Here is a 26106-nt window from a genome sequence, read left to right as displayed (position 1 = left end):
ACGTTTGGTAAATGATTCTGATTTCCCTGAAGCTGCCAATTTTATATAAAGAAGGTCTGATCTAATATCACATAGAATATTAATCCTATGTTAGTACTTACACCTAGATTTGGGTCACTGGTTCTCAAACTTGTTTCGCCCGCTGCCCACACTACACTGTGAGAAAGGTATTTTTGAAAATACAGATATAAATAATAAGATAAACTTACTATAATAGATTCTTAATTCTAGCACAATATTATTGCTTTCAGCGGAAAGCAATATTGCTATTTGACGGTTGTTTGCATTGCGCACTTACTTTTATATGCGCAAATGTCAAATTGTTGTATTGCTATCTTAGATGAATTGCTTCTATGGGCCCATTTTAACACTCTAGTTATGGCCATTTTAACCCCCCAGTTATTTATTATGGGACACATCATAACACACAATAAACTATTATGTGGGCGATATCTTACGAAGCTATATTATACTTACCTAACTTACACTAAGTACCTAAATACTTACTGTTAGATAACACAAAATTGTTTGGCCTATCTCGACTGAACGTCACAACACTAATTTCTGCACTTTGTCAGACCTAATTCGTACCGCGCATTCAACCTATTGTAACACTCTCTATATTTGAAATATAATCAATTGTACTGAAATAGACGTTTTGTCTAATAATACATACGTACGTAATCTTACGCCCATGTCTCTCCGGGGTGAGCAGACTCTATGTAATTCCATTTGCACCGATCCCTAAGTAATTTGTATTTTATTTTATTATTGTATTAAGATAGTTGTAACCGTCAGTACTATTCAAAGGCGGAGGTCAGGAGCCCTAGTCTGGCTTTGAAATAGACTACTCTGGACGCCATCACACTCGCGTCAGACAGAGTACTGTGGGGCGGAAGGCAAGAGGGAAACCTTTGCCTTATTTTTCCCTAAAAAGTTTCATGGAGAATGCTACACGGATAAGAGCGTGGCAACATTAGTGATGATGAATTTGTATTTTCAATAACTTGTTGTTTATTCTTTTTCAGGTAAGTCGTCTTTTGACTCCGAAAAAAAGCTGTTTCTAATATTGTCTAAAGTAAGTGAATATTAATTTATGTATTACTAATTAGAAGACTACTTTTTTGTGAAGGAGTTTTATTGAATGAGCTACTAATATTACCTACTTCTATATTGGACTGGGAGTGAATAAATTAGCATAGATCGCGTTCGGCTGTTTATACAGGGTGTTAGTGACATCGTAACGAACACTGCGAGGGATGATTCAGCTCATTATTCTGTGATAATATCAAGGGAAATTTTCCATCGCAGAATAATAGAATTGAAAATAATTAAATAATAAAAACTAAAAAAGACATGAATATTGCGACGGAAAATTGCACTTAATATTTACTCAGAATCATGGTCTGAATCATCCCCCTCAGTATTCGTAACGATGTCACTCTTCTTCTATCGTGTGGGTTGTGACGTGGATTACCAACCCCATCAAACCTGGTGTCAGGTTTACTATCGACCCGCCAAACGCCCCTGACATGGCTCATGCTATATTTTTTTTTTTTTGACGTGACTTATTGTAGATTTGCCGCAGATGGCATTAACTACTTGGCCGGACAAATGGGGAGCGCTGAAGGCTCTCACCCGGTACAACGTTTAAGACAACAGGCCTGAGGGTGCCCAGTTGGGCGCGAACCTCGGCTCAGGGCGTCGTCTGAGAGGAAAAATATTTGAAAGAATTAATCGACCCTAGTGGGTCGATAGCGATAAGCGCTGAATGAGGGAAATCGTCGACCACGCCGGCGGGGTCGGTATCGGGGTCCTGAAGTGTTTGGTGTCGCGAGCTGATTGGCTGCCTCTATGGCTAGAGTAATCGGGTCGTCGGGATCGTATATTACGTCCTTCAATGGCTCATGTAACGACTACCAACTTACATCAGTAAGTAGTAATCGGGACCAACGGCTTAACGTGCCTTCCGAAGTACTTCATCTTTCTTTCGGACAATCAGGTGATCAGCCTGTAATGTCCTATAACCAAAAAATGGGATTACAAAGTGATTTTCGTGATGTGTTCCCATCGGAATTTGAACCCGGGACCTCCGGATCGTGAGCCCAACCCTCATACCAGCGGACCACGGAGGCCGCTAAGCCGTTGGTCCCGTTTACTACTTAAGTAATTGTCGTTACATGAGTCATGTCAGGGGCCTTTCGCGGCTCAACAGTAACCCTGACACCAGGGTTGATGGCTTTGGTAATCCACCTCACAATCCACACGATAGAAGAAGACCTTACACGTTCTGGCCAAGTAGTGTTTAATTGTTAGGTAATTTCATTTTTTTTTCAATTTTCAAATTTTTTCAAATTTCAATTTCTATCAGTATACTAAGGTTACGGTATTTATTTTGTGGGCTTTTGAAGCCTGAAATAAAAAGTTTTTTTTTATTAAGTATCTGCCATCTTCTCAACCCACACGAGAGAAGAAGTAAATGAACAAAAATAATGTTGAGAAAGATTGGTCTAGGTATTACTGGGTGTTTCCAGTTTAGCAAGCACCGTGAATACAGACACTCGCGTTAATGAGACATGTCTACAACACACGTTGTAATAGCGTACGGTTGGACTTTATTACTCTGTACACAGGTTCCGAAATGTAGGAAGATATTCCCGGAAATTTCAGGTGGAAATAATTGTTAGGAAGTTGTATGGATGCCGGGTTTTAACATGTAGCGATACATAAACTCACGTCTGTAATCCCTAATGGGGTGGGCAGAGCCCCGTTTGGTCCGTGCCATGAGATAATATAAAATAATTTATAATTCAAACATGAAGCCGAAAACATTTATAGGTGATCATAAATGATTATCACGTGCTCAGCGGTGAAAGAAAAAAACGTGAGGAATCCCATATTCCTGAGAAATGCATTTTCGAAGATATGTGATAATGTGACCTGACCTGTATTGGGCTGGTTTTCTCTTCGAGGGTTGGAGGGTCAGACAGGCAGTCGCTTCTGTAAAAAAGCCGGACCTGTCAAATCTTCAGGTTAGGTAAGCTGACCATGTGAAAATGAGATAACGCCAAGAAGATGATGAAAATATAGCTATTTCACCATCCTTTAAAGTCATAAGACCAAATGTCTTTTTAAAATCCAAACCCCATTATTTAACTATTGTGTCTGTAAATCTTGCTTTGAAGAGATAGAGCGTATTCATTAGTGATTGGTTCACGGTTCACGGTAATTTTCTCGGCACGAAAATGGTGCATAAGTTACGAAAAAAGAGCTTGATCACCTCGCCTTTACAGCACAAAAAAAAACAATTTGAAAAAAAATCAGCTAGTGCCCTTACTATTAAAGAGTTTTTACAACAAGAATATTCCTACTTTGAAAACATTTCTGAGTACGGCAGAATTAAACACGGAAGGACATCTCTACTTAATTATGTGTTTTATTGGCTTCTAGTTGTTAAAATATGTGTGGATTGATTATTTCACCACTCGTAGACTGTATTAAAGAAACGCTGATTGTATTGCCACTTCGCATATAATTCGGTTTTAGTAGATATTCATCATCATCATCAATTTAAGAGCCACGCTCTTGTCGGTGTAGCATTTTCCATTCCAGTCTATCAAAGGCCAACTCCTTGACTTCCCTATAAGACACGACGTTAACCTTTTCTTTAATCTGTTCCATGTAAGCTCTTCTTGGTCTTCCCCTTCCTCTCTTTCCTTCTAGCTTTCCTTCTATGATGTTTTTAATGAATTCGTCGTGTCTTATTAGGTGTCCAATCATCTTGCCTCTTCTGTCCTCAATAATTCTCAGTATTTGTCTCTTTTCCCTTACTCTTACTAGCACTTCCTCATTTGTAACCCTTTCTGTCCAACTTATTCTTTCCATCCTCCTCCAACACCACATTTCAAAGGCCTCGAGTCTCTCTCTGTCCTTCTGTGTCAGTGTCCAAGTTTCACATCCATAGAGGGCTATACTCCATACGAAGGTTTTGACACATCTTTTTCTGATAGATTTGGCAATCTTAGCCTTGAATATGCACCCTTTGTTATGGAAAGCTTGTTTTGCCATTGCTATTCTGGTTTTAACGTCTAAAGTACATCTTGAGTCATATTACAAAGGTTATAAACACGTCCGACAATAAGATAATTTTAAAAAGTAAAGGATTAATATTTTTATAACCTTTTTTTTAAAAGGTATATTTTATGTTGCAATTGTCAACACTAGTATAAAAGCTAATATTTTATACTAGACGCGAGTAAATAACATCGAACGCGTTGAGCTGCTTATCTTTTGACTTATCATATCAGCTTACCTAAACACTGATAAACGGAATAATACTTTTCAAACGAGTAAACTTGATCTACTATTTGATCCCATTTACATTGTTTTTGAGTGCGATCGAAGATTTACAGTTATATGAGTGAACCAAATGATCGCAGCGTATATGGGCCCCTTATTTAAGCATGCTGGCTAAATCCCTATCATCTTGTGCCTCAATAATCGTGATTTTATACAATATTTTTACAACACTAAAGTAGCATTCAAACAAATGCATAAATGCTATGCTAATAAAATGTATACCGTTGGAAACGGTTTTATACGGTTTAGTGGGCTGACTTCATTGGAGCCGTGGTAGCCCAGTTGGTAGAACGCTTGCCTCTCACTTTGAGGTCGCAGGTTCGAATCCAGCACAGGCCTAAACCAATGATTGTCGAATTTGTTTTCGAATCCATGTTTGGATCATAAATGATTGTCACGTGCTCAGCGGTGAAGGAAAACATCGTGAGGACACCCACATATCCGAGAAATGCGTTTCGGAGCTATGTGACCTAAACTGTATTGGGTTGGTTTTCCCTTCGCGGCTTGGAAGGTCAGACAGGCAGTCGCTTCTATATTAAACCAGACCTGTCAAATCTTCGGGTAAGGAAAGCGGACCCTCTGAAAACGGGTGAACGCTAGGGAGCTGATGTGTGACCTGACTTCGTAGAATAGTGGTTAGTCAACAGTTTAATATCTTAATCACGGTTATGGCACATCTCAGAATACATCGACCATTTTATATAAATGTTTGAGGCACTGATCAAGGAAGGAAGTGAAACAAAATTAAGTAATAATGTTTTTAATTATTAAAAATATTTTATTGTAAGTAATTTTATAATTCCTTCATTACCTTATTTTTGCGTTTACGCTGAGTTTGCATCTGATAAATAACGGTTGGGGGAAACGACGCTGTGGCGTTGTCAAGTTAACCCCTTAAACGCCGGAACGCGGATCTCGACCAGACACAATGTAAAATCTATTGTGTCTGGTATCTCGGCATATGAGAGGTTAAGGGTGTTACACTACCCAATCTATCGGGTTCGCTTCATCGGGTAGGTGTAGTATAAAATATATGGCGAAGTCTGTGGGCATATGATGAGCTTATACTGGCCGATTTCGATGCCCGAGTGCGGGATCTGCCCAAATGTATCAAATACAGTAATAAGCCATAATTAGTGTGGAAAAGAACGCTAAGGTGATTAGGTTTGGTGCGACGGTGAAGGTGATGAATAATTTGATGGCGGCGAAGATTTAATAGGCATAGGCATATTCACCGAATAAACCTGATTTTGGCGCTGGTTAAGTCCGCTGTGGCTAGTTCCAGATTCATTTGATGACTTACGAACGACGTAAGACGTTTCAGAAAGTTGATCAAGTTTAGCGTAAAACAGAACGTCTGATATAATTTTTTGTGCGATCGTCAACTGTCGTTTATTCAAATTTTTCATTTGAAAGCCAATAGATCGTCCGTATGCCTCAAATTCGTCATCTATTTGAGCCAAACAGGTTTCAACAGGTAATTTTTGAGCCATGAACGCTTCTACCGGTACTTTTTGAGTCGTACATGTTTCTACCGGTAAAAAAATGTTTTCTTGTTTTTGAAATAGAGGATCTTTTTTTATTCTTTTCTGTAGGCTGCTAGATTTGGCAACAATTAAAGGTGCTTCGTCTTCCGATGAATTCTGTGAAAAAGAAAAATGTACAAAACATACAGAAGAATTATTGGTCACTATTTATTTCTGACTACGGGCGTGAATTTTTTATGTATGTGTATGCAAGTACAAAAATAACATCATATCACAAGAAAGAGATGCGTTTTAAGACAAAATGTTAAGAATAAATTACAGTAGTTATATGTATAACATTAAAAAATACATTTTTACTTACATCATTTTCAGAAGGGTCGGGTTCGGTGCGACAATGTTCTACGTTCTCAATTGTATTATCTAGGAAACTTAGTTCATCATAATACCACAGGGTTGGTACGTACACCTGGTTCTCTCCTGAAGCTGTTTGCTTTGATGCCCTAACCTAAAATTAATTACAAATAAAATACCTATAATATATCCTCAATGATATATCTACATGTTAGCAATATGAGAATTAGCATTACAAATCATGTAAGGAAGTAGAAGAAGCGTGAAAGTAGGATTAATTCAGCAGCTGCGGCACGGGTTTCCTTTCGCGCGCGACGCATAATTTATAGGTACTTCGCGCATACAACAAACCCATACCGCGGCCGCATTTACTTAATAAAAAACCAAAAACAAAAGTATTATAAGATTTACAAGGATTTGTAAGTAAATATAGCTGTTCACATACCTTTCTCAACTCTCTCACGTAAGTTGTACGCATATTTTCAATTTTCCGTTTAATTTTTTTTATGGCTGCGTCTTTGTCAAAATTTTTGTACACTTCCAATAAAACTTTGAAGCCTTCTTCTCTCATTTCTCTGTTCATGTAAAGTTCATGGTCTCTCTGCCATAAGTATGTCATGTCTCTGTACATCTCCATGACGCGCATCAGAACTAATTTTTCTTTGTTGCAAGACATTATTCTGCCGCCAGACAAAGTGACATAGACCTAACTGACAACCGGTCTGCGCGCTCGTCGCGCGGCAACTGATCTCCCTTCCCCCTAACCGCCCGATCCGCAGAGCGCTTAGGTAGCAACGACCCGGTCGCCCTAAATCGGTGCTCTAACGTTCGTCTCACATGGAGCTAACAAAAATAACGTCACTAATTATTATTATTTATCGAAACTAGTCAGTAATTTCTATTTCAAGCCAGAAATCCTGTACCTCGCACACTAGGCTTCTCAAATTGCACGAATTCTTCCTGTACGTAATAGGTAGCTGCTACATTAACTCCTTCACTTTAGTAAAACTAAAGTAGTGTTCTTTAGTAGTCAACAAAATTAATTATAATATAAATAATTAATAGTATCGTATTACGGTGATCACTGCATTAGGTAGGTACCTACTCGTATTTATAATTGCTTATGCTTCACTAACCGGTTAGTGACTAGGCACTCGCATTGTGTGTACAAACCTGTATAAGAATGTGCGTGACCAACTCGTCTGTAATATTTGAGACTAGCGACCCGCCCCGGCTTTGCTCGGGTGCAATGCTGAGGAGAAAATGAAATTATTACGGCATCACATTAAAAACCTCAAAAATAACAGTATTTCTCCACTATTTAATGGATGTTATTATACATATATAAACATTCTTCTTGAATCAGTCTATCTGACCGCATCTAAATCCGTTGCGTAGTTTTAAAGATTTAAGCGTACATAGGCCTATATCCCTATATAGGGACAGAAAAAGCGACTTTGTTTTATACTATGTAGTGATTGCAACTACAATCTCTTTTTGAGTAGCTACATGTGAGACGTGCCTAAGACTTATAACGCCGCTGCGCCCTAAGTCAAGTAAAGGTCTCTTGAAATTGGGTAATATAATAAAGCTTTATCCCTAGAACAGTTCCAAGCGACTAACACCTGTAAACCTAGTTATAAAGAAATAATATATATAATATAATATATATATATATATATATATATATATTATATATATGATAAAATTATCGATCGATTCAACAAATTTTGTCGAAGTCGATAAGATTGTTTTTTTCCCTAACATGCGTGTCGCGTGATTTTGTTCGTATTTTGACAAAACGACATGACTTATTTGGGTTAAAATTTTGAATTAATCGACAAAACGACATAATTATATCGTCAGAATCGATAACATGACTGTGACAAAATTTTATCGCGTTACGCATGTTAGCCCTAAACTGGATATTAGTCCGAACATACTGTTAGAGATAACAGAATCGATCAGCTTAATCTCTACTGATACATCACTATGATTATTAACGTCACAACACTGGCTTTGCACTTTGGACATTATAAAACATAAACATAGATAGCCTATATACGTCCCACTGCTGGGCCTCACCTCAATCAACCGGAGGGGGTATGGAGCATACTCCACCACGCTGCTCCACTGCGGGTTGGTGGAGGTGTTTTTACGGCTAATAGCCGGGACCAACGGCTTAACGTGCCCTCCGAAGCACGGAATCATCTTACTTTTTCGGGCAATCAGGTGATTCAAGCCTGCAAAGTTCTTACCAAACAAAGGACAGTCTCACAAAGTGATTTCGACAATATCCCCATCGGGAATCGAATCCAGACCTCCAGATCGTGAGCCTTACGCTCTAACCACTAGACCACGGAGGCTGCTACAAATGGGGTCAAAAATTACTTATAGATATAAGTCCATTAAGAATAATATAAGACAAATATAAGACCGACTGTTTTAGTTCTGTGCAATAAAGTATATTTGATTTGATTTGACCAATGAGTAATACCTATTCACGCCTGTCAAAACGATAATATCAAAGCTTCGTTAGGGTTGATACTTACGCAAATTACAGAGTAGAGCATTTTTAATTCTGCTCTTGCTAATTGTAAGCAATTTTGAACCCTTTAATTTAAGAGTACCGTTAGGGTCGGGAAATTACCAGTGCAGCGTTTGGCGTAGTCTCTCGCTTACCCCTCTACAAGTAGAGCTCATTTTACTATAATTGATAAGCGAATGAATATGGTGTATAATTTCTAAAAAAAATTATTGACCTTCGATAATACTTTACACACATACCCACTTATTTTTAATGTTGCTCTATACTTGTATTATTATTTTTATTTATTTGTATTATTAATTTTATTTATTTTTATTATTAATTTTATTTATTTTTATTTATTTTATTGTTCATTTATTTTGTACTTCTTTTACGTTTACTTTCGATTTCGATTACCAATACCAATGTATCTGCTGTGCTGTATGGTATGGTATGTGTTTGCTGTTTAGCTATAAGGCCGCCTATTGTGCTTATTTTTATTCGTATGTTTATGTTCTTTGTATATGTCGTTGTGAAATAAAGTATTATTGATTGATTGATGTATCACATTGAAGAGCGGGCTACTGACATCATCATCATCAATTTAAGAGCCACGCTCTTGTCGGTGTAGCATTTTCCATTCCAGTCTATCAAAGGCCAATTCCTTGACTTCCTAAGACACGACGTTAATCTTGTCTTTAATCTGTTCTGTTGGGCTACTAACACAAGTAAATATTTGCTTAAAAGTAGTCCCAAACACGAGGATTGTATTGAGTTTTGGTAAATAAATAATTTTCAATTTCAATAATTTTTGATTTGATATTACTGTCGTCAAGGGGAGGCCTTTGCCCAGCAGTGGGATCGTATAGGCTAAATAAGATAAGATAAGATAAGATTACTGTCGTCGGCGTAATAGCGAGGAGTGACCCATGCACCCTTTGCCGAAAATGTAAGACTAAGTACTGTTTACATCTGTACGTTTTTAGACGAAATACAACTAAAAAAAACAAACAAATACAATGTGCAAAAGTGTAATAAAACCACCCAGTACGTCCCACGTCAAAAACATTTTTGTAACAAGTCAACCGAAACGAGCCACACCGTCCTTTATATTACAATACGCAAAAAGCCACAGTAAAACAATAAAACTCAGGGTTGTCCCAAATGTTATGATTAGGGGATTGTAAATTTGACGGGAAGGTTGCTCGAGGCAGATTATGCAAATGATATGAAAATCTGGGCGTTGTCGAGTGCCGCGACTGTCTCCCGACACGGGAAAGTCAATGTTCCCAGTTGGAGCAACCCTGTGACGTCATCTGGGCATAGAATAATTAAGACAGTGGTCGGAGATCTTTGAGTTAGTCTTTTGGGATGTAGGTCGGGTTGTGCGGGGACACAGTGTTGGGAAAATGTGTGTTAAGGTAAATTTTACTGAGGAATTGGAAAGTTACTTTAGAATAAAATAGTGAAATCGGCTTTTGCTTACATATACCTTAACTGGTTCTTTTTCTTTAAAATTGCTTTATTAATTTGCAACGGCCTCCGTGGTCCAGTGGTTGAGCGTTGGGCTCACGATCCGGAGGTCCCGGGTTCGAATCCCGGTGGGGACATATCACAAAAATCACTTTGTGATCCCTAGTTTGGTTAGGACATAACAAGCTGATCACCTGATTGTCCGAAAGTACGACGATCCGTGTGTCGGAAGGCACGTTAAGCCGTTGGTCCCGGTTACTACTTACTAATGTAAATACGTAGTCGTTACATGAGTCATGTCAGGGGCCTTTAGCGGCTTAATAGTAACCCAGACCAGGGTTGATGTGGTTGGTAATCCACCTCAATTCCCACACGATAGAAAAAGATTCCTTCTCTTTACATTTTCCAACCATCCGGCAAAGTTTTTTTAGTAACTACAACATAACACGTATAGGGTACGTATTTGAATATCTAAAATTGAAATACTTTACGTAAAAATACCTACGTTCAGAATCCCTAAAAGCATTATACCTAATGGTTTTTCTAATTAAATTCAAAATACCGCAAGTTTAAAATGTCAAATGGATTATGCTACCTAAGTTCATAAAGCTAAAACTTGAAATATCTACGTTTAAAATCCCTTAAATTGATGTACCTCAAAGTTTATTGACCTAAATTCAAAATACTGTTAGTATGTGAAGATCAAAAGGTATAAGCAAAAAGAAACACGACCTATTACAGTATTACATTTTAATCAACTTAATGGTTATCAAAAATAAAAGTGTAATTTTCTACTTAGTAATACAAAGGTACAGAAATAATACAGTACACTAAAGTACGATAATAACCAAAAATAATACGAGTGATGCATCATTTAGGTATTTTGACCACTGGGTATTTTAAACGTTGGTGTTATAACTGTAGATATTTTATTACATTAGACATTTAGTCCATTAGTTTTTTTAAACTTAGGTATTTTATAAGTCGGCGTTATAAGCTAAGGTATTATAAACCATTAGGTATAATGCTTTTAGGGATTCTGAACGTAGGTATTTTTACGTAAAGTATTTCAATTTTAGATATTCAAATACGTACCCCACGTATAACATTCAATGACATACATACATACATACATAAACTCACGCCCGTAATCCCTAATGGGGTGGGCAGAGCCACAAGTAATCAAAGACAACTTGCAGCCACTGTTGATACGAAGTCCAAAGATGGATATGATGAACCTTATGGTGATAAGGGATCAGCCTATCGCCCATAACATTAACATTCAATGAACATATCGTTATAACATTTTCTCTATTGCAACTTTAAAGTATAATGAAGTACCTAACTCAGTACTTGCACAGGGACAGGCAAAGGCGATGCGCGTAGGGTGCCTTAAGTGGGTAGGCTAATATTATACTACGGAGCCTGTGATCTTGTAGTCTAGGCCATTCACCCGGGAATACAGCATAATGTCTCATGCGGACTAGAATAGACAACCTATGAACAGCGACTTATTTAATATAGGTAGGTTGATAACATAGGTTAGGTTAGGTGAGGGTATTTAGTTCTTCTTGTGATGGATGTACCTCTTCTTCTTCTTCTATCGTGTGGGTTTGTGAGGTGAATTACCAACCTCATCAACCCTGGGTCAGGGTTACTATTGAGCCGCCAAAGGCCCCTGACATGACTCATATAACGACTACGTACTTACATCAGTATGTAGTAACCGGGACCAACGGCTTAACGTGCCTTCCGAAGCACGGATCGTCTTACTTTCAGACAATCAGGTGATCGGCCTGTAATGTCCTAACCAAACTAGGGACCACAAAGTATTTTTTGTGATATGTCCCCACCGGGAATCGAACCCAGGACCTCCGGATCGTGAGCCCAACGCTCAACAACTGGACCACGGAGCCCGTTTTACCGCCTGCCCGTTTGCCCGATGTACCTCTGACTACCCCAGTTGGAATATAGTCGTGAGCTTATGTTAAATAATGTTCTGTGATTGGAACTTTTTTTGCTCATAACTAGATAAAAAAAAACACAGGTTGGCCGCTGCAAGGATAATCTCTGCAGGTGGGGATATCTGGTTAATGGTTGCGAAGATTGCGAATGTGGAGTATCGGGAGTATCACCACAAACTAATGCTAACCTTTTGTGCTGTCCTAAGTGCCCTAACATCTGCACTATTAAAGACCTTTAAGAAGCCACTGACAATGCCGTAAGCGTGGCCAATTATTGTTCAGCAAAATTTAGTATCGATCGCCATCGACTCGCAAAGAAGAAGAATAAAAGTACTTGGTTCTAAATTCAAATACTGATACACGATACGTGTAATGATGGATTCAGAAAATCTGATGATTGCCGAGGGGCATTAAGAAAGCAGAAGCACCTTGTAAACCTAGAAAGTTGTCTTCTGATAGCTTATCACTATTTAACCCCCCCCCCCCCAATACCATATATTTATTTACCATATATTTAATATGCACGCCTCCGTAGGACAATAAATTGTTCTTACTACTCCTGAACTAGGCAAAAGCAAAGGGCGTAGGGATTGTTAAGTGGCTAGACTAATGTCGTGCCTAGGAGGCTGTTCCCGACCCTTCCAGGTCATTGGCCCTAGTTAAGCATTATTCACAGGTGTTAGGGTGCTCGCTTTTACTTACACGTCTAGTTGAAGTGTTTCTCATTCGCAAATGTCATCGTTATGATTCAGGATGGTTCTTTGAACACCAGAATCAGTTTCTTGCAAAGTAAACCCCGATACCGACCCCGCCGGCGTGGTCGACGATTTCCCTCATTCAGCGCTTATCGCTATCGACCCACTAGGGTCGATTAATTCTTTCAAATATTTTTCCTCTCAGACGACGCCCTGAGCCGAGGTTCGCGCCCAACTGGGCACCCTCAGGCATGTTGTCTTAAACGTTGTAACGGGTGAGAGCCTTCAGCGCTCCCCATTTGTCCGGCCAAGTAGTTAATGCCATCTGCGGCAAATCTACAATAAGTCACGTCAAAAAAAAAAATTGCAGTGTAATAACTGGTTGCACTTAAGAACTCCTGGTTACATGTAGTTTCTGTAACAGACCAAAGACACCTACAAAAACATACATTTTATAATTATGACAACTAATGGTTCATAACTTCACCACTGTTTACAAATAATTCTCCGGGCTCAGTGACTGCACTTTTGCTCTTTGATTGTACATCCATCGCAAGATGAACTAAGTATCCACGTCCCATCGAGCTTTCTGTTAGACTAACGTGATTATGGTGGTGAGCCGTATCGCCGTCTATAATAATCGACCAACTGTGTTAGTTAAAACTTCACTTACGGTAAATGAATAACTCATTGCAAGTCAATATTGCTTTAAAAAAATATATAATATAATTATATTTTTCTCCAGTATTTTACAATAACGAAATTGTGAATTTCCCAGTAAGCAATTTGATATGCTCGTGTTGGGAGTGACCACGTTGCTTCCAAGGATTACAATTTAAATATAAACATTTTTTTTTTTAAATAAAGTGAAGAGCAGAAAATACTTAAAATAAGAACTCAGTGAACATTATTTTTTATGTTATTTTCAACTATCACAATATTCAAGTTAATAAATATATTTTTCATTTCGCATGAAATAATAGTCATTGGCGTTTTTTTACGAACATTAGTCAAACATGTAAGTATGATATTCAGTTTTGTCCATGACATTGTAAACAGTTAAAGGTGTATAGGCATATGTTCTTCATAGCTTCACGTAGATTCCCAACTTCAGTCGGGTTTTTAGGCCGGTTAGTCGGTTAAAACTGTAGTCGGCATATCTCTACTGTCGTGGCAAACCATTTCAGAAACACATCGAGCAATTTATAAATTAAGTCATAATCAAAAAAGGAAGTAAAACAAAATTATGTATTATTCATTCATTAATTTTATTATTAATAATTCTTCATAACCTTATTTTTTCAACGTCGTGGGGTATGTGACCTAACCTGATTTGCGCTGGTTTTCCCTTCGCGGTCAGACGGACAGTCACTTCAGGTTAGGTAAGTGAAAACCGGGATAACGCTAGGGAGAGAATGATGATGAACCTTATTTTTCAAATGGAAGGCGAAGTGGAAGGTAACACTGAGTTTGCATTTGATGAATCATGGTTGGAATGAACGACGCCACGACGTATAGTGTGGCGACGAACGCTAAGGTGATTGGGTTTGGTGCGACGGTGAAGGTGATGAATAATGTGATTGCGGCGAAGATTTAATAGGCATCGAATAAATATTCTTTTGGCGCTGGTTATATCTACTGTGGCTAGCTCCAGATTCGTTTGGAGGTCTCTGCACGACGTAAGACGATTCAGAAAGTTGGTCATAGTGAGCGTAAAACAGAACGTCTGATATCATTTTTTGTGCGATCGTCAACTGTCGTTTATTCAAATCTTTCATTTGAAAACCAATAGATTGTCCGTATGCCCCAAATTCTTTGTCTATTTGAGCCATACATGTTTCTACCGGTAACAAAATATTTTCCGGTTTATAGGTAGAATTGGCAACACTTTCAGTTTCTTCGTCCACCGATGAATTCTGTAAATAAATATTAAAAACAAATTGTACGAAACTAGTTAGGTACAAGAATTGACTGTAAGTGTATTCTGATTAGCTGTGGCTCTGTTCACCCCATTGGAGATTATGGGCGTGAAGTTATGTGTGTAAGTGCATATATGCACATACATAAAAACATTTCATATTTTGAAGAAGAGTCACGTTTCAAGACCAAATGGTAAATAAATTCTCAATAAACGTAATTACAAGAATGTATAAAAATAAAATGCATGTTTTTTACTTACATCATTTTCAGAAGGATCCGTTTCTGTACGAAAACGGTCTACCGTACTCTCCAGGAAACTTAGTCTATCGTAATACCACAGGGTTGGTACGTACACCTCTTGCTTTCCTGCAGCTTTTTGCTTTGATGCCCTAACCTAAAAATAATTTCATCACATATAAAATACCTGTAACATAAATACTTGAGTTAGAGGTATTATAATACATTCTAGCAATTTAAAAATATTAGCAGGTCCCCATGTAAAAGAAACGTTAAAGTAAGATTACAGCGACTGCCACACGCGCGGCGCGAAGCATGTCGCGGGTTTCGACCGCTGTGAATGCTATCTACGTGGATAAATGTCTTACGGCTATTGGTCGAAGCTTGGGATAAACTCAGCGTCGCGCGCGTTAACAAATCCATGCCCCGACCGCATGTACTTTTTTAATGAAAAAAATACTTTAATGTAATTAAGTACCTAAAGATATAAAATGATTTGATTTGTGAGTAAACGTAGATATACACTTACCTTTTTCAACTCTTTTACGTAAGTTGTACGCAGATTTTCAAGTTTCTTTCTTATTTTTGTTATGTCTGCGTTTTTGTCAAATTGTTTGTACACTTCTAGTAAGACTCTGTAGCCTTCTGCTTTCATTACTTTGTTCGAATAAAGTTTATTGTCTTTCTGCCACAAGTAAGGCATGTCTCTGTACAAGTCAATCACACGCATTAAATATTTCTTTTCTCTATTGCGAGGCATTATCCTGCCGCCAGACAAAGTGACGTGGATCCAACTTACAACCGATCTGCGCGGTTGCCGCGCGGCGACTGAGCTCCCTCGTCCCTTACCGCCCGATCGCCAGATCGCTAAAACGCCCCTCTCACGATTCGTCTCGGACTCGTGTAGTCTAATAGTAAATTGGTAGGCGTAACCATGACAACCACGATCGAACGAGTCTAATAGCGTCGATTTTCCCGATCTCGATGCGCGAGCCCGCGTGACCTTGACGCATCTAGCTGGGTGGAATGGGTAGTGTAATAACCGCTTATTACATTCACGATGTTTCGTCGCGTAGGTACCTACATTGAATGTATCGCGAAGTCGTGGCCTCGCAGCCGATGTATTAATATTACGCCGCCGCCCAATCCGGAATCATAGTGGCGTTGAATTAAAACGTTACGTGTTTCATCGGTCTTGAAATTGGTAGGTAATTACGATAAAATTTCAAATATCTTTGTCAAGTTAGCTTGGCCGGGGTGTCGTAAAGTCCCATACAAAATTAAGACTACAAAAATCCAATTTATTTTTTTTGGGTACGGAACCCTAAAAAAATAATTCGGTTCAAGTGTATGTCATTTGTACACATATTTCTTTTTATCCTATTACTGAAGTTCATAACATGTTGGATATACATTTTTCCTCATAATAGGTGGGTAAGTACCTAATCAGTCACTAACAGTTTAACATCGTTTCTACTATTTTATTTATTCGTACCTTATTGTTATTTGCTATATTATTAAATATTATCTATGTATATATTATGTTGCTACCTATATTGCTTCTCTTTATTTTGATCAGAATAATAATGGGTGAAAGATATAATTGTGCTTGGGTGTAATAAAAAGGGTCATCATTTATACCCCAAAAACAAAGATAAAAGATGTATTGTATGTCTGTTATCTATGTAATCAGAAGGTTAGGTTAAACGAAGGAAAACCTTTACAGCGCCATCTATACTGATTTCGAGGAATGTAGCCTGAAAAGTCTCTCATTTACCCTTATCACCTTGCCTTACAGCAATTTCTTCCGGCACAGGAAGTATTGATTTATTATAAGATTATGCCAATTAAGGGATACTTACACTAACAAGACATGATACTTATTTAAGAATTGCCTCACAACAATGTTAATGTACGAATAAGTATTGACATGTAGATATATGTATACGAGAAACCAACTGAAATCTGTAAATAATGATGGCCTGAATCCAGGTTCGGCGAAAACATTTCGGAGTCAGCTTTAGTACGACCCAAAGACACCAAAATGTTCATGAATTTTTCGACTGGAAATTCCACTTGATATCAACTCAGAATCAAGGTCCGAATCATCCCCATCAGTATTCGTTACGGTGTCACTAACACGCATACGTACATGTATGGCTACCTGTACGTACCTACTTGTGTATCATTGTGTAAGACAGTGTTGTGTGCGTTTATAATTAACAGGGATATGAAAGGAAATTCCAGTTGATATTAACTCAGAATCATTGCCTGAATCATCTCACTCAATATTTACCTGTACATACTTGTGTATCGTTGTGTAGGCCTGTAAGTACGGGGTCTAAGTTACATCGTAACGAATACTGAGGGGATATTTCAGTACATTACTCTGAGTTAATATCAACTGGAATTTTCCATCGCAAAAGTATAGAATTGAAAAACACACAAAAACATGAATTTTGGGATGGAAAATTCCACTTGATATTAGCTCAGAATCATTGTTTGAATCATCCCTCTCAGAATTCGTTACGATGTCACTAACACCCTGTATTTATTAGGCTACTGATTGCGACCCTGTGTGATATGTAAAGGGATATTTGATTGTTCTTCAGAAGATGTTTGTTTGTATATTATTAGTAGGGATGTGTCTATGGTGACGGGTGTTGTTATAACTCTCGTGGGGGAGATATTCTTATGTTACCTTAATGTTACTTTGATGTTATACATATTATTATGCGAGATATAAATTCACCAAATTGACCTCACCAAAGCCGGTAACAAGAGTCATTGAGTACTGAATAGTGAAAGTACTCTTATAAGGCTGAACTCGATACCCTCAGGCCTGTTGTCATAAAATTTTGTACCAGGTGAGAGCCCTTTGCGATCCTAATTTTTACCGGCCAAGTAGATAATGCGATTTACGGCAAATCTACAATAAAATCTGGCGCAGTCTCACAATATATTCTTTACGGTATATACTGGGTTATTTTGAAGCATATTGATATTCAAATGAGGACAAAATTGTTGAAAATATTTTTTGTGATATTTGGATCAGATGTGGTATGGAATTATGTTGCTACCTATATTGCTTCTCTTTATTTTGATCAGAATAATGGGTGAGATGGGGTCTGTCCATTAGGCACCCATTCCAATACGCCCCCGTCCAGCACGCTCCTGTGTTGTGCCCGGGTGTAATAACAAGGGTCATCATTTATTCCCAAAACTAAAGATAAAATGTGCATATGTCTGTTATCCATGAAATTGGAAGATTAAACGAAGGAAAATCTCAAACCTTAAAGTACAATTACAATTGCTCTAGAGCAATAAGGCCGCCCAAATTGTACTGTTTTCATGTGTTATGTCTGATTGTTGAAATTTTAGTTCTGTGCAATAAAGTATATTTGATTTGAAAATCTATAGATACAGCGCCATCTTTCTTCCTTTTGGGGAACGTAGCCTGGAAAGGCCGTCATTTATGGTATATGGTTTCGTATTTTCAGCAGAAAGCTATAAGTAAGACTGTTTACGTATATATCTACATAGGGGAGACGATCAGAAACAAAAAGCAAAGCAAGAATAATAGCAAATTTGTTCCTCGTAAAACTCGATAAACTTTACAAATCACCCAGGGTGGACCCTTCAGAGACACCTCACGCAAATAACTCCAAATGACATTGTTTTGTCTCTTCACTTTCCCTTTCAAATAAATCGTCTAAAGTTAACTCCCTGTCGCTCTCTCCGCGATATAATTACTGAGCGTGCAATCGAATACATAATAAAGACATTAAAATATATTAAGACCCTCCAAAGGTAATATGAGCAAGAATCGCGGGTATAAGTAATATTTATAGCGCAAACTGTGCCGGGGTAATTATTTAGTAGAACCCCCCTTTTTTACCCCACGGGGGAGGGGGTGGGCTATTAGAATGTACCTACTGTCTACGGATGAATAAACTTCATTCATTTATTCGTGTAAGTAGTGTACAGACAGCGCCAACGGATTGTAGATTTTATTGAGCATTTTTTTTTTAAATTATAGTTTATACGTTCCACTGCTGGGCACAGGTCTTTCCTCAATCAACCGGAAAGGGGGGATGGAACTATATTACATTATATTTCTTTACATGATATTAATGAAAAAAAATATATTCAATTGATAAGTAATGATATTCATGAGTCATGTCAGGGGCCTTTGGCGGCTCAATAGTAACCCTGACGCCAGGGTTGATGAGGTGGTAATTCACCTCTCATAAAAGAAAAAGATAAGATATATTTATATTAGTAAAACAATATAATATATGTATCATGGTGTACTTATTTATTTCTTTTAAAATTATATTTTATTTGATAGGACATCGATCATATTCCATGTCGTAAGCAAGCGCAAGCGCCACTTACCTATGTAAAATATTTCCAGATCGAAGACTATTATGAAATATTATACTATATATAGCAGGATTGTCTGATAAAGATACAGCATCCCCTTGAGGTTAGATCAAAGATACAAGATTCAGTTATCGATCACCATCACGAGTTATATTCAATTTAGATTCCCTAAGGAATGCTGTGACTTATTGCTCGTGAAATTTGTTGGACTATATTCCAATAAAAGTGAACTTAAATACTTCTTTGTGAACGTTTGGAACGATATGAAAAATGAAGTCGGTAAAAAAGACACCAGAGTGCAAAAAAAAAGAATGGTATAGTAAGACCGACAAAACCGAATGAGAAAAATACCTTTACTTACAAGAGATACAATGTAATTGTATTAAACTAGCTATTCGCCCGCGACTTTGTTTTTTTCCCATCCCATTTTAATCCCTTTAGGGGACGATTGCCGGAATAAAAAAACTATGTTATATTCTTTCTTGTCTCAAACTATCTCCTTAGGTGAAAGGGTAACAGACAGACAGTTTCTTTCACATTTATAATATTAAGATACAATTATTTATTGATATTACGTAGTTTCCAGGATTTATGCCTCCAACAACCCGCAATGGAGCAGCGTGGTGGACTATATACGTTCCGAAGGAAATGGACGAACTTCCCGATGGATGGTATGGAGTATACTCCATACCCCCTTCGGGTGATTGAGGGGAGGCCTGTGCCCAACAGTGGGACGTATATAGTCTGGTTATGTCTACGTTATGCCTGGTTTATGGCAAAAGGTTTAACTCTATTACATGGGACTTAAACATAGCTAGCGAGGAGCGGGTGTATTATATACTTTACATCTCTGTCTACCCCATACGGGCGAGATGAGTGTGGAGTGGAAGTTAATTAGTGTTTTTGCTGCCTCTACTCAAATTCAATTTCGCAACATTTATAAGTGTCTTTCTTCGTTGTTGAATATCTTTGTTCAGGGTGGGAATTGTGCTCTGTCGGGGCCATTTAGTACATCCTGTGTTTGGTTTTAATGGATTTTTGTTTACATAGTCTAGTGTCCTGTGCCCTGTTTATCAAAACCTGCAAGCCAAGCTATTACAAGAAATCTTCTCATAAAAATGTTCATTATACAAGAATGTTACTGCTGTGACAGTTACTGCTGCCCTCTGTCAGGTTCCAGGTTACAGTCCCTGTGACTCGCTTCTTCCGTCCTGCATTGCCGTACCGATGGCTCCCATCTGCGCCTCTGCAATTATCAAAACTACACATGTATAACTACACGTGAAAAAATAGAAATAGTAATAATTTTACTTCGCTGTTGGACTAAAATATAACATCTGTCACTTAAAAAATTAACCTATTAATGCTTCAAAACTAAAAATGCAACATGAAAACATAATATGTATTTGTCACGTAAAAATATCTCGCTCACTGCACACAACGCAGGCCAATATTTCCTGTTTTTCTGCATAAAATCCGGTGAAATTTGAAATGCTGTATATTTGAGGTTCATACAGCGCCAGTCGGGTTATCTTTTAGCGACAGCACAATATCCGATGTTGCAGCTAATTGATTCCGGTATTCAACGTCCGACGGGTTTCAGCGTGATATAGTTTAAAATTGGAACACTGGAATATTTTTAGACAAAATTTGTAATATACATAAACCCACGGCCTTAATATTTAATCTATAGAGTAAGTTCAGGATACATGTCCCAGTGGGATAAATGTCTCGAATTTTATTTTTCAATGTTTGAGCTGATCCTTTCGCTGAAAAATGGTAGTGAGTGTTGGGTATGGCAGAAGAAGCATGAAAGTAGGTTTGATGTCGCAGAAATGAGTTCGTCGCGTAGGTGTTGAGTAAGAAACAGAGTGATAAGGGAGATAAGGTATTAAAGACGATAACTAGCATGGAGAAGGAAATCAGAATCATTTATTCAACGTACTTATCTTGGATAAAATGTTGAAGGTCAATTTAACATTTTTGAAACTGGCTGAGGAGAAGAAATGACAAGAAAATGCAACAGCAACACATCTTTTTAATCAATGTAGGTTTACATTACGAGTTATTTAATAACTAGAGGAACACATTTAATACCAGGAATATTTATCATTACTCTTATAATACGCTTTTTTACATAAAGTATGCTTCACATACTTAAGCTTTAAATTTATTTTCTGACAATTTGAAAATATTCTGAAATTTTATTGTAAAAACGTAATTGTAAAGCCGCAAAAAAGATGAATTTATATTAAGGGAATGTTAAGTTGGTTTGAATACGTGTTGAAGGATAATAGGATTACGAAAGCGGTGTTATGTGTTTTAATTTGTCATAATATTTCTTGTTAGTTCAGGTATTGCAGTGGTTATAATAGGTGAATTCATATTTTTTATACCTACCTACTACCTAATTGAAACTCGACCTTATTGTTTATCAACATCTTTTCGTAGATGCCACTAAAAGGTCTTTATAACTTTGATAGGGTAAAAACTCTTTATAACTTTGATAGGGTAACAGATATCCAAATCCCATGGTTTACTCAGTCTCTCATAAACCCGTAAAAACAGAATTTCAAGTCTATCGGGAATAAATTTGGTCACTGTCGTTGTAAAACAAAAGATATTCAGGAAAATGGCGTCAATCCCTCTCGACTAAAAAATGAGGAGGCCTTTCCGCGCTGACTCGGAATAGTTTGGCTACTATCATCGGCGGTACATATAGATACCTAATGTACGATTTATAGCATGGAATTAATTCTGTCAACTAGCTGAGGTAAAGACGTGTGAGGAAAGCGAGACGTTGGTTCACTAAAGATCCTAACACATCAAATGAAAGATGTCGAAGGAAGGAAGGAATAATGATGAAAGAAACGTAGTCTTTTAAGGCCTATTAAAAAGACTAGCCTTCATCTTAAAGGACTCGACTCTAAAATAAAGACTAAAGGTTCGAGTTTTTATTAAAAGACTTAGTCGTTGTATTATAAAGACTAAACGACTTAAACGACTATAGTTGTTTTTAAAAAACTTAAAGACTAAAATGACTGAAGTTGTTTTTAAAAGGACTAGTACCTGAGTATTACACATGACTCATGCATCATCTTTTGTGTCCTACTAACCACATAGATAGAAAAAATACATAAGTTTCATTCCGATTGTTTAATCATTTTTGTATTATAATAAGACACGCATCACACACGAACGACTAGCGCTCGCGCTACTAAAGGCTATAAGGCACTTTCAGTCCTTTTAGTCGTTTCAGTCTTTTAAGCCTTTTACGTTATAAGGTTAAAGACTACGACTGAAATTAGTCGTCATTTGTAGTCTTATGACTAAAGACTAAAGGGTTACAAGACTAATTTAGTCGTAAGGCGTTAAAAATTAGTCTAGTCTTTTTAATAGGCCTTGAAAGACTAAGTTTCTTTCATCACTAGAAGGAAGTGTCGCGATCGGTCGAACGTTGTCTGCATCTCATATAATTTGATCTATTAGTCAGATGTGTTGACAAAACCCATTTGTCAGTTTTTAGGAGTCTAGTGGTTGTATTGCCAATCCTCCGAATAGTTTGGCTACTATCAATAAAAAACGGGACCCAGCTCCCAGGCTATTCGACAGGGCCGTTAAAATTAATATGCCTTTGAGCGTTATTGCCCCGTGCTTTAGCACTTTTTGAACGCGAGTGCAGCGCCTGAAAGGCTGGAATAGCAACCGGATGTTGTTATCGGAATCGCTTCCGGCGCCGGCTGCCGGCGAAAACATTTATTTTTAAACTGTTCTTGATATTTTGTGTCGATGATATTCGTTTTACAGCCAGTTACTTGAATGGTATTTCTTTATTGTAATGCAAATTGGGGTTGTTTGTTTTTCTTACATAGCTGTTCTATGTAGAAAAACTGAACTTACATCTGGGACAACACTGTATATCGTCATAATCCGGTCCTGTTGTGATTTTCTTCAACAAAACTTCGATTTCTTTCAAATAATTTCAATGCGGATAAAAATTGAGACCACAATCTTATTGTGTCGATGGTAAACTAAAAAGTATCTCGTCAAATCCTCCTACGTGCAGGTGTTCGGGCACGCAGGATACGATGTTACATGTTCCATCGTTTGGGGAACAGTGCCGCACTGATAACACCACCACATTTTTTGCTTGGATTGGACCTAACTTGTCTATTGTAATGACTATGTAAATTGTGAATAAATAAATAAAATATTGGGAGGTTTTATCAGCAATGATCACATCCCACCATGATTTTCAAAAAAAGCACTTATGTTATTTCGACTCTAAGGCGTCTAAATGACGACCAGAATTATAATGTACTAGCTGGTACCCGCGACTTCGTCTGCGTACTTTTAATTTGAATGTTAAGGATTATATTAAAGGAACGGTATAGATTTGGGTATTATTTATTTATTATTTGAGAATTGTGGAGACCGAACTGAATGCAGCCCGCGAGATCACTGCGACCTTGTCAGATCTATTGTGACCTAAATCCCTACATTTAAAAATTCTCCTCTTGACCGATCCGTTCGAAGAGATCCAACGTCTTTTTGGGAGAAAGTTGCACGACTTCCTGGGGATCCATTATGTAGTCCCCAAGTGTACGGCTTCTACTATGTATGAGAGCCTCACAGCTGCACAGCAAATGTAGTGGCGTCTCATTTTCCCCTAAACAGAATCTGCATAAAGGAGACTCGGTCAGCTCCATTCTGTGTATGTGCTTATTGAGTCTGCAATGCCCCCTTATTAAAATCCTAGCCTGCCCCCTAGTGAGAGTAACGATTTCTGATGAGAATTTCTTAGAAAAAGGTCTAATCAGCTGCTTCGAATGTTTCAGGCCAACTGAGTTGGGCCAAAATTCCTTGGATTCATTTCCTAGTCGCACCCCCAGATGATATCCAGAGGTGCTTTTCGAGATCCCGCAGACGGGTTCGGGTCCGATTAGACTTGTTCCCGATCTCTCTCTCCGAATCCGATCCGATCCGAATTTGAGGCCCCCAACTTATTCAGACTATCTATACACTCTAGAATGAGTAATGAGTCTACTTCAGTCGCCGCCACTGCCTTAAGAGCAGCCTGGCTGTCCGACAGTATGAGAATGTTACTGTTTATGTTCCCCAAATTTTGGTGCACACAATCAATGATGGCATACATCTCAGCCTGAAAAACTGTGGCGTGTGCCCCCATGTTGGTTACCCTCTTTCGCTTGGGGCACTTATATACCCGCCCCTGAAAGCCCATCTCGCTTAGAGCCGTCGGTAAACCACACCCGATCCGCACTGGGAAAGGGCGAGGGTAGAGTTCTAGACCACTCCTCTCTCTCTGGTATTACCACCTTGAAGTAACTCACAAAGTTATGAGTCCCGACCATGACGTCTGAGGGCATCGCCATAACCGGGTCAGTCATAAGGTCCTCTTTGAGTTTTCTCATGACAGTTGATCCCCATGTCGTCTTACCCCTTTCCTTAGCTCGGAGCATAGCGAGTCTAGCTTCCCCGATTATGTACAGATGGAGTGGACGCAGGTTTAGTGCCGCCTCCATTGCCAAGGTTGGTGTGGACGACATATCTCACGTTATTATCATGCAAGCCATTCTTTGGACGCTGGTTAGGTCCGTAATGTAGGTCCCAATAGATGCCTTTTTGAACCATGCTGCACAGCCGTACGCAAAATATTCCATACAAACTTTCAACCCCTATTTTAACCTCTGCATCCCTTTTTTTCGCAATAAAGGCCTATGTTCTTTCTCAGGGTCTAAAGATTGTCTGTGCCAAATTTCATCAAAATCGGTTGAGAAGTTTAAGCGGAAAAACGTAACAGACAGACAGACAGAGTTACTTTCGCATATATAATATTAGTAGGGATTCCCTAAATTATGGCGCCTACCTACCCTCTAAGTTAGAAAAGTGATCAAATACTAACTTGAAGTCTTAGTAACACTCAGTTTAAAAAAAAAAACATCAAAATCATTTCAGTAGCTATGGCGTCATGTGCTTCTTGACACGATCACGCTAGATTTCCGCGGGAATGAAGCATTTTCCCGCCGTAAAAAGTAGCCTGTGCCCGTGCCTAGGATCCTATCTTTAAATAAACCACGTCTTATAAAAATCTGTTCAGACATTAAGGCGTGAATGAGGTAAACTTTTAAAACAAACGATTAAAAATCACTAACTTAATTAGTTTTCTGCCTACTGCCTACGCCTTAAGTGCGATAGCATGAATATTAATAGCCCACATCCTTTTCTAGGTAGGTGGGTACTATCTATCACCTAACTAACTTTAATTAAAAATCCGTTCAGCCGTTTAGGCATGATAGAGCAAAACTCCCAGCAAAAACCATAAAAAATCACTAACTCAATTCAGTTTTCTACTTACTTCCTACCCCCTAAGTACGATTACGTGATCATTTTGATCTTATATCCGTTTTTAGGTAACCATCTATTACCTCACTAAATTTCATCAAATTTCGTTCAGCCGTTTAGACGTGAAAGAGCAAAAGTCCCAACAAAAACGACAAAAAATCACTAACTCAATTTAGTTATCTGCCTACTGCCTACCCCCTACGAACGATGGCGTGATTATTTATAGCCTATGACCATTTCTAGGTTATCATCTATCACCATAACAAATTTCATCAAAATCCGTTCAGCCGTTTAGGCGTGAAAGAGTAACAGACAGACAGACAGACAGACAGAGTTACTTTCGC

General features: G+C 38.1%; 3 protein-coding genes across 3 annotated transcripts in view; 1 reads left to right on the top strand and 2 right to left on the bottom strand.

Moving 5' to 3' along the window:
* The window catches only part of LOC126373271 (acyl-CoA:lysophosphatidylglycerol acyltransferase 1), a 351324-nt gene that overhangs the window by 239950 nt on the left and 85268 nt on the right, over window positions 1-26106 (top strand). The gene's annotated exons all lie outside the window — the stretch shown is intronic.
* On the bottom strand, window positions 5124-6927 carry LOC126373351 (uncharacterized). Its single transcript, XM_050019493.1, has 3 exons — window positions 6643-6927; window positions 6208-6351; window positions 5124-6002 (listed from the first exon to the last, which is right to left on the bottom strand). Exons 1-3 carry the CDS (start codon window positions 6871-6873, stop codon window positions 5520-5522), a joined length of 858 nt encoding a protein of 285 aa, XP_049875450.1. The 5' UTR covers window positions 6874-6927; the 3' UTR covers window positions 5124-5519.
* Window positions 14108-15851, bottom strand: LOC126373364 (uncharacterized). Its single transcript, XM_050019514.1, has 3 exons — window positions 15543-15851; window positions 15036-15170; window positions 14108-14772 (listed from the first exon to the last, which is right to left on the bottom strand). The coding sequence occupies exons 1-3, from the start codon at window positions 15771-15773 to the stop codon at window positions 14389-14391; spliced, it is 750 nt and encodes a 249-aa protein (XP_049875471.1). The 5' UTR covers window positions 15774-15851; the 3' UTR covers window positions 14108-14388.

This window comes from Pectinophora gossypiella, chromosome 15, assembly GCF_024362695.1.
Source record: "Pectinophora gossypiella chromosome 15, ilPecGoss1.1, whole genome shotgun sequence".
Classification (NCBI taxonomy): Eukaryota; Metazoa; Arthropoda; class Insecta; order Lepidoptera; family Gelechiidae; genus Pectinophora; species Pectinophora gossypiella.
The sequence above is the reverse complement of the archived record's forward strand: the minus strand, read 5'-3'. Positions and strand labels throughout refer to the sequence as shown.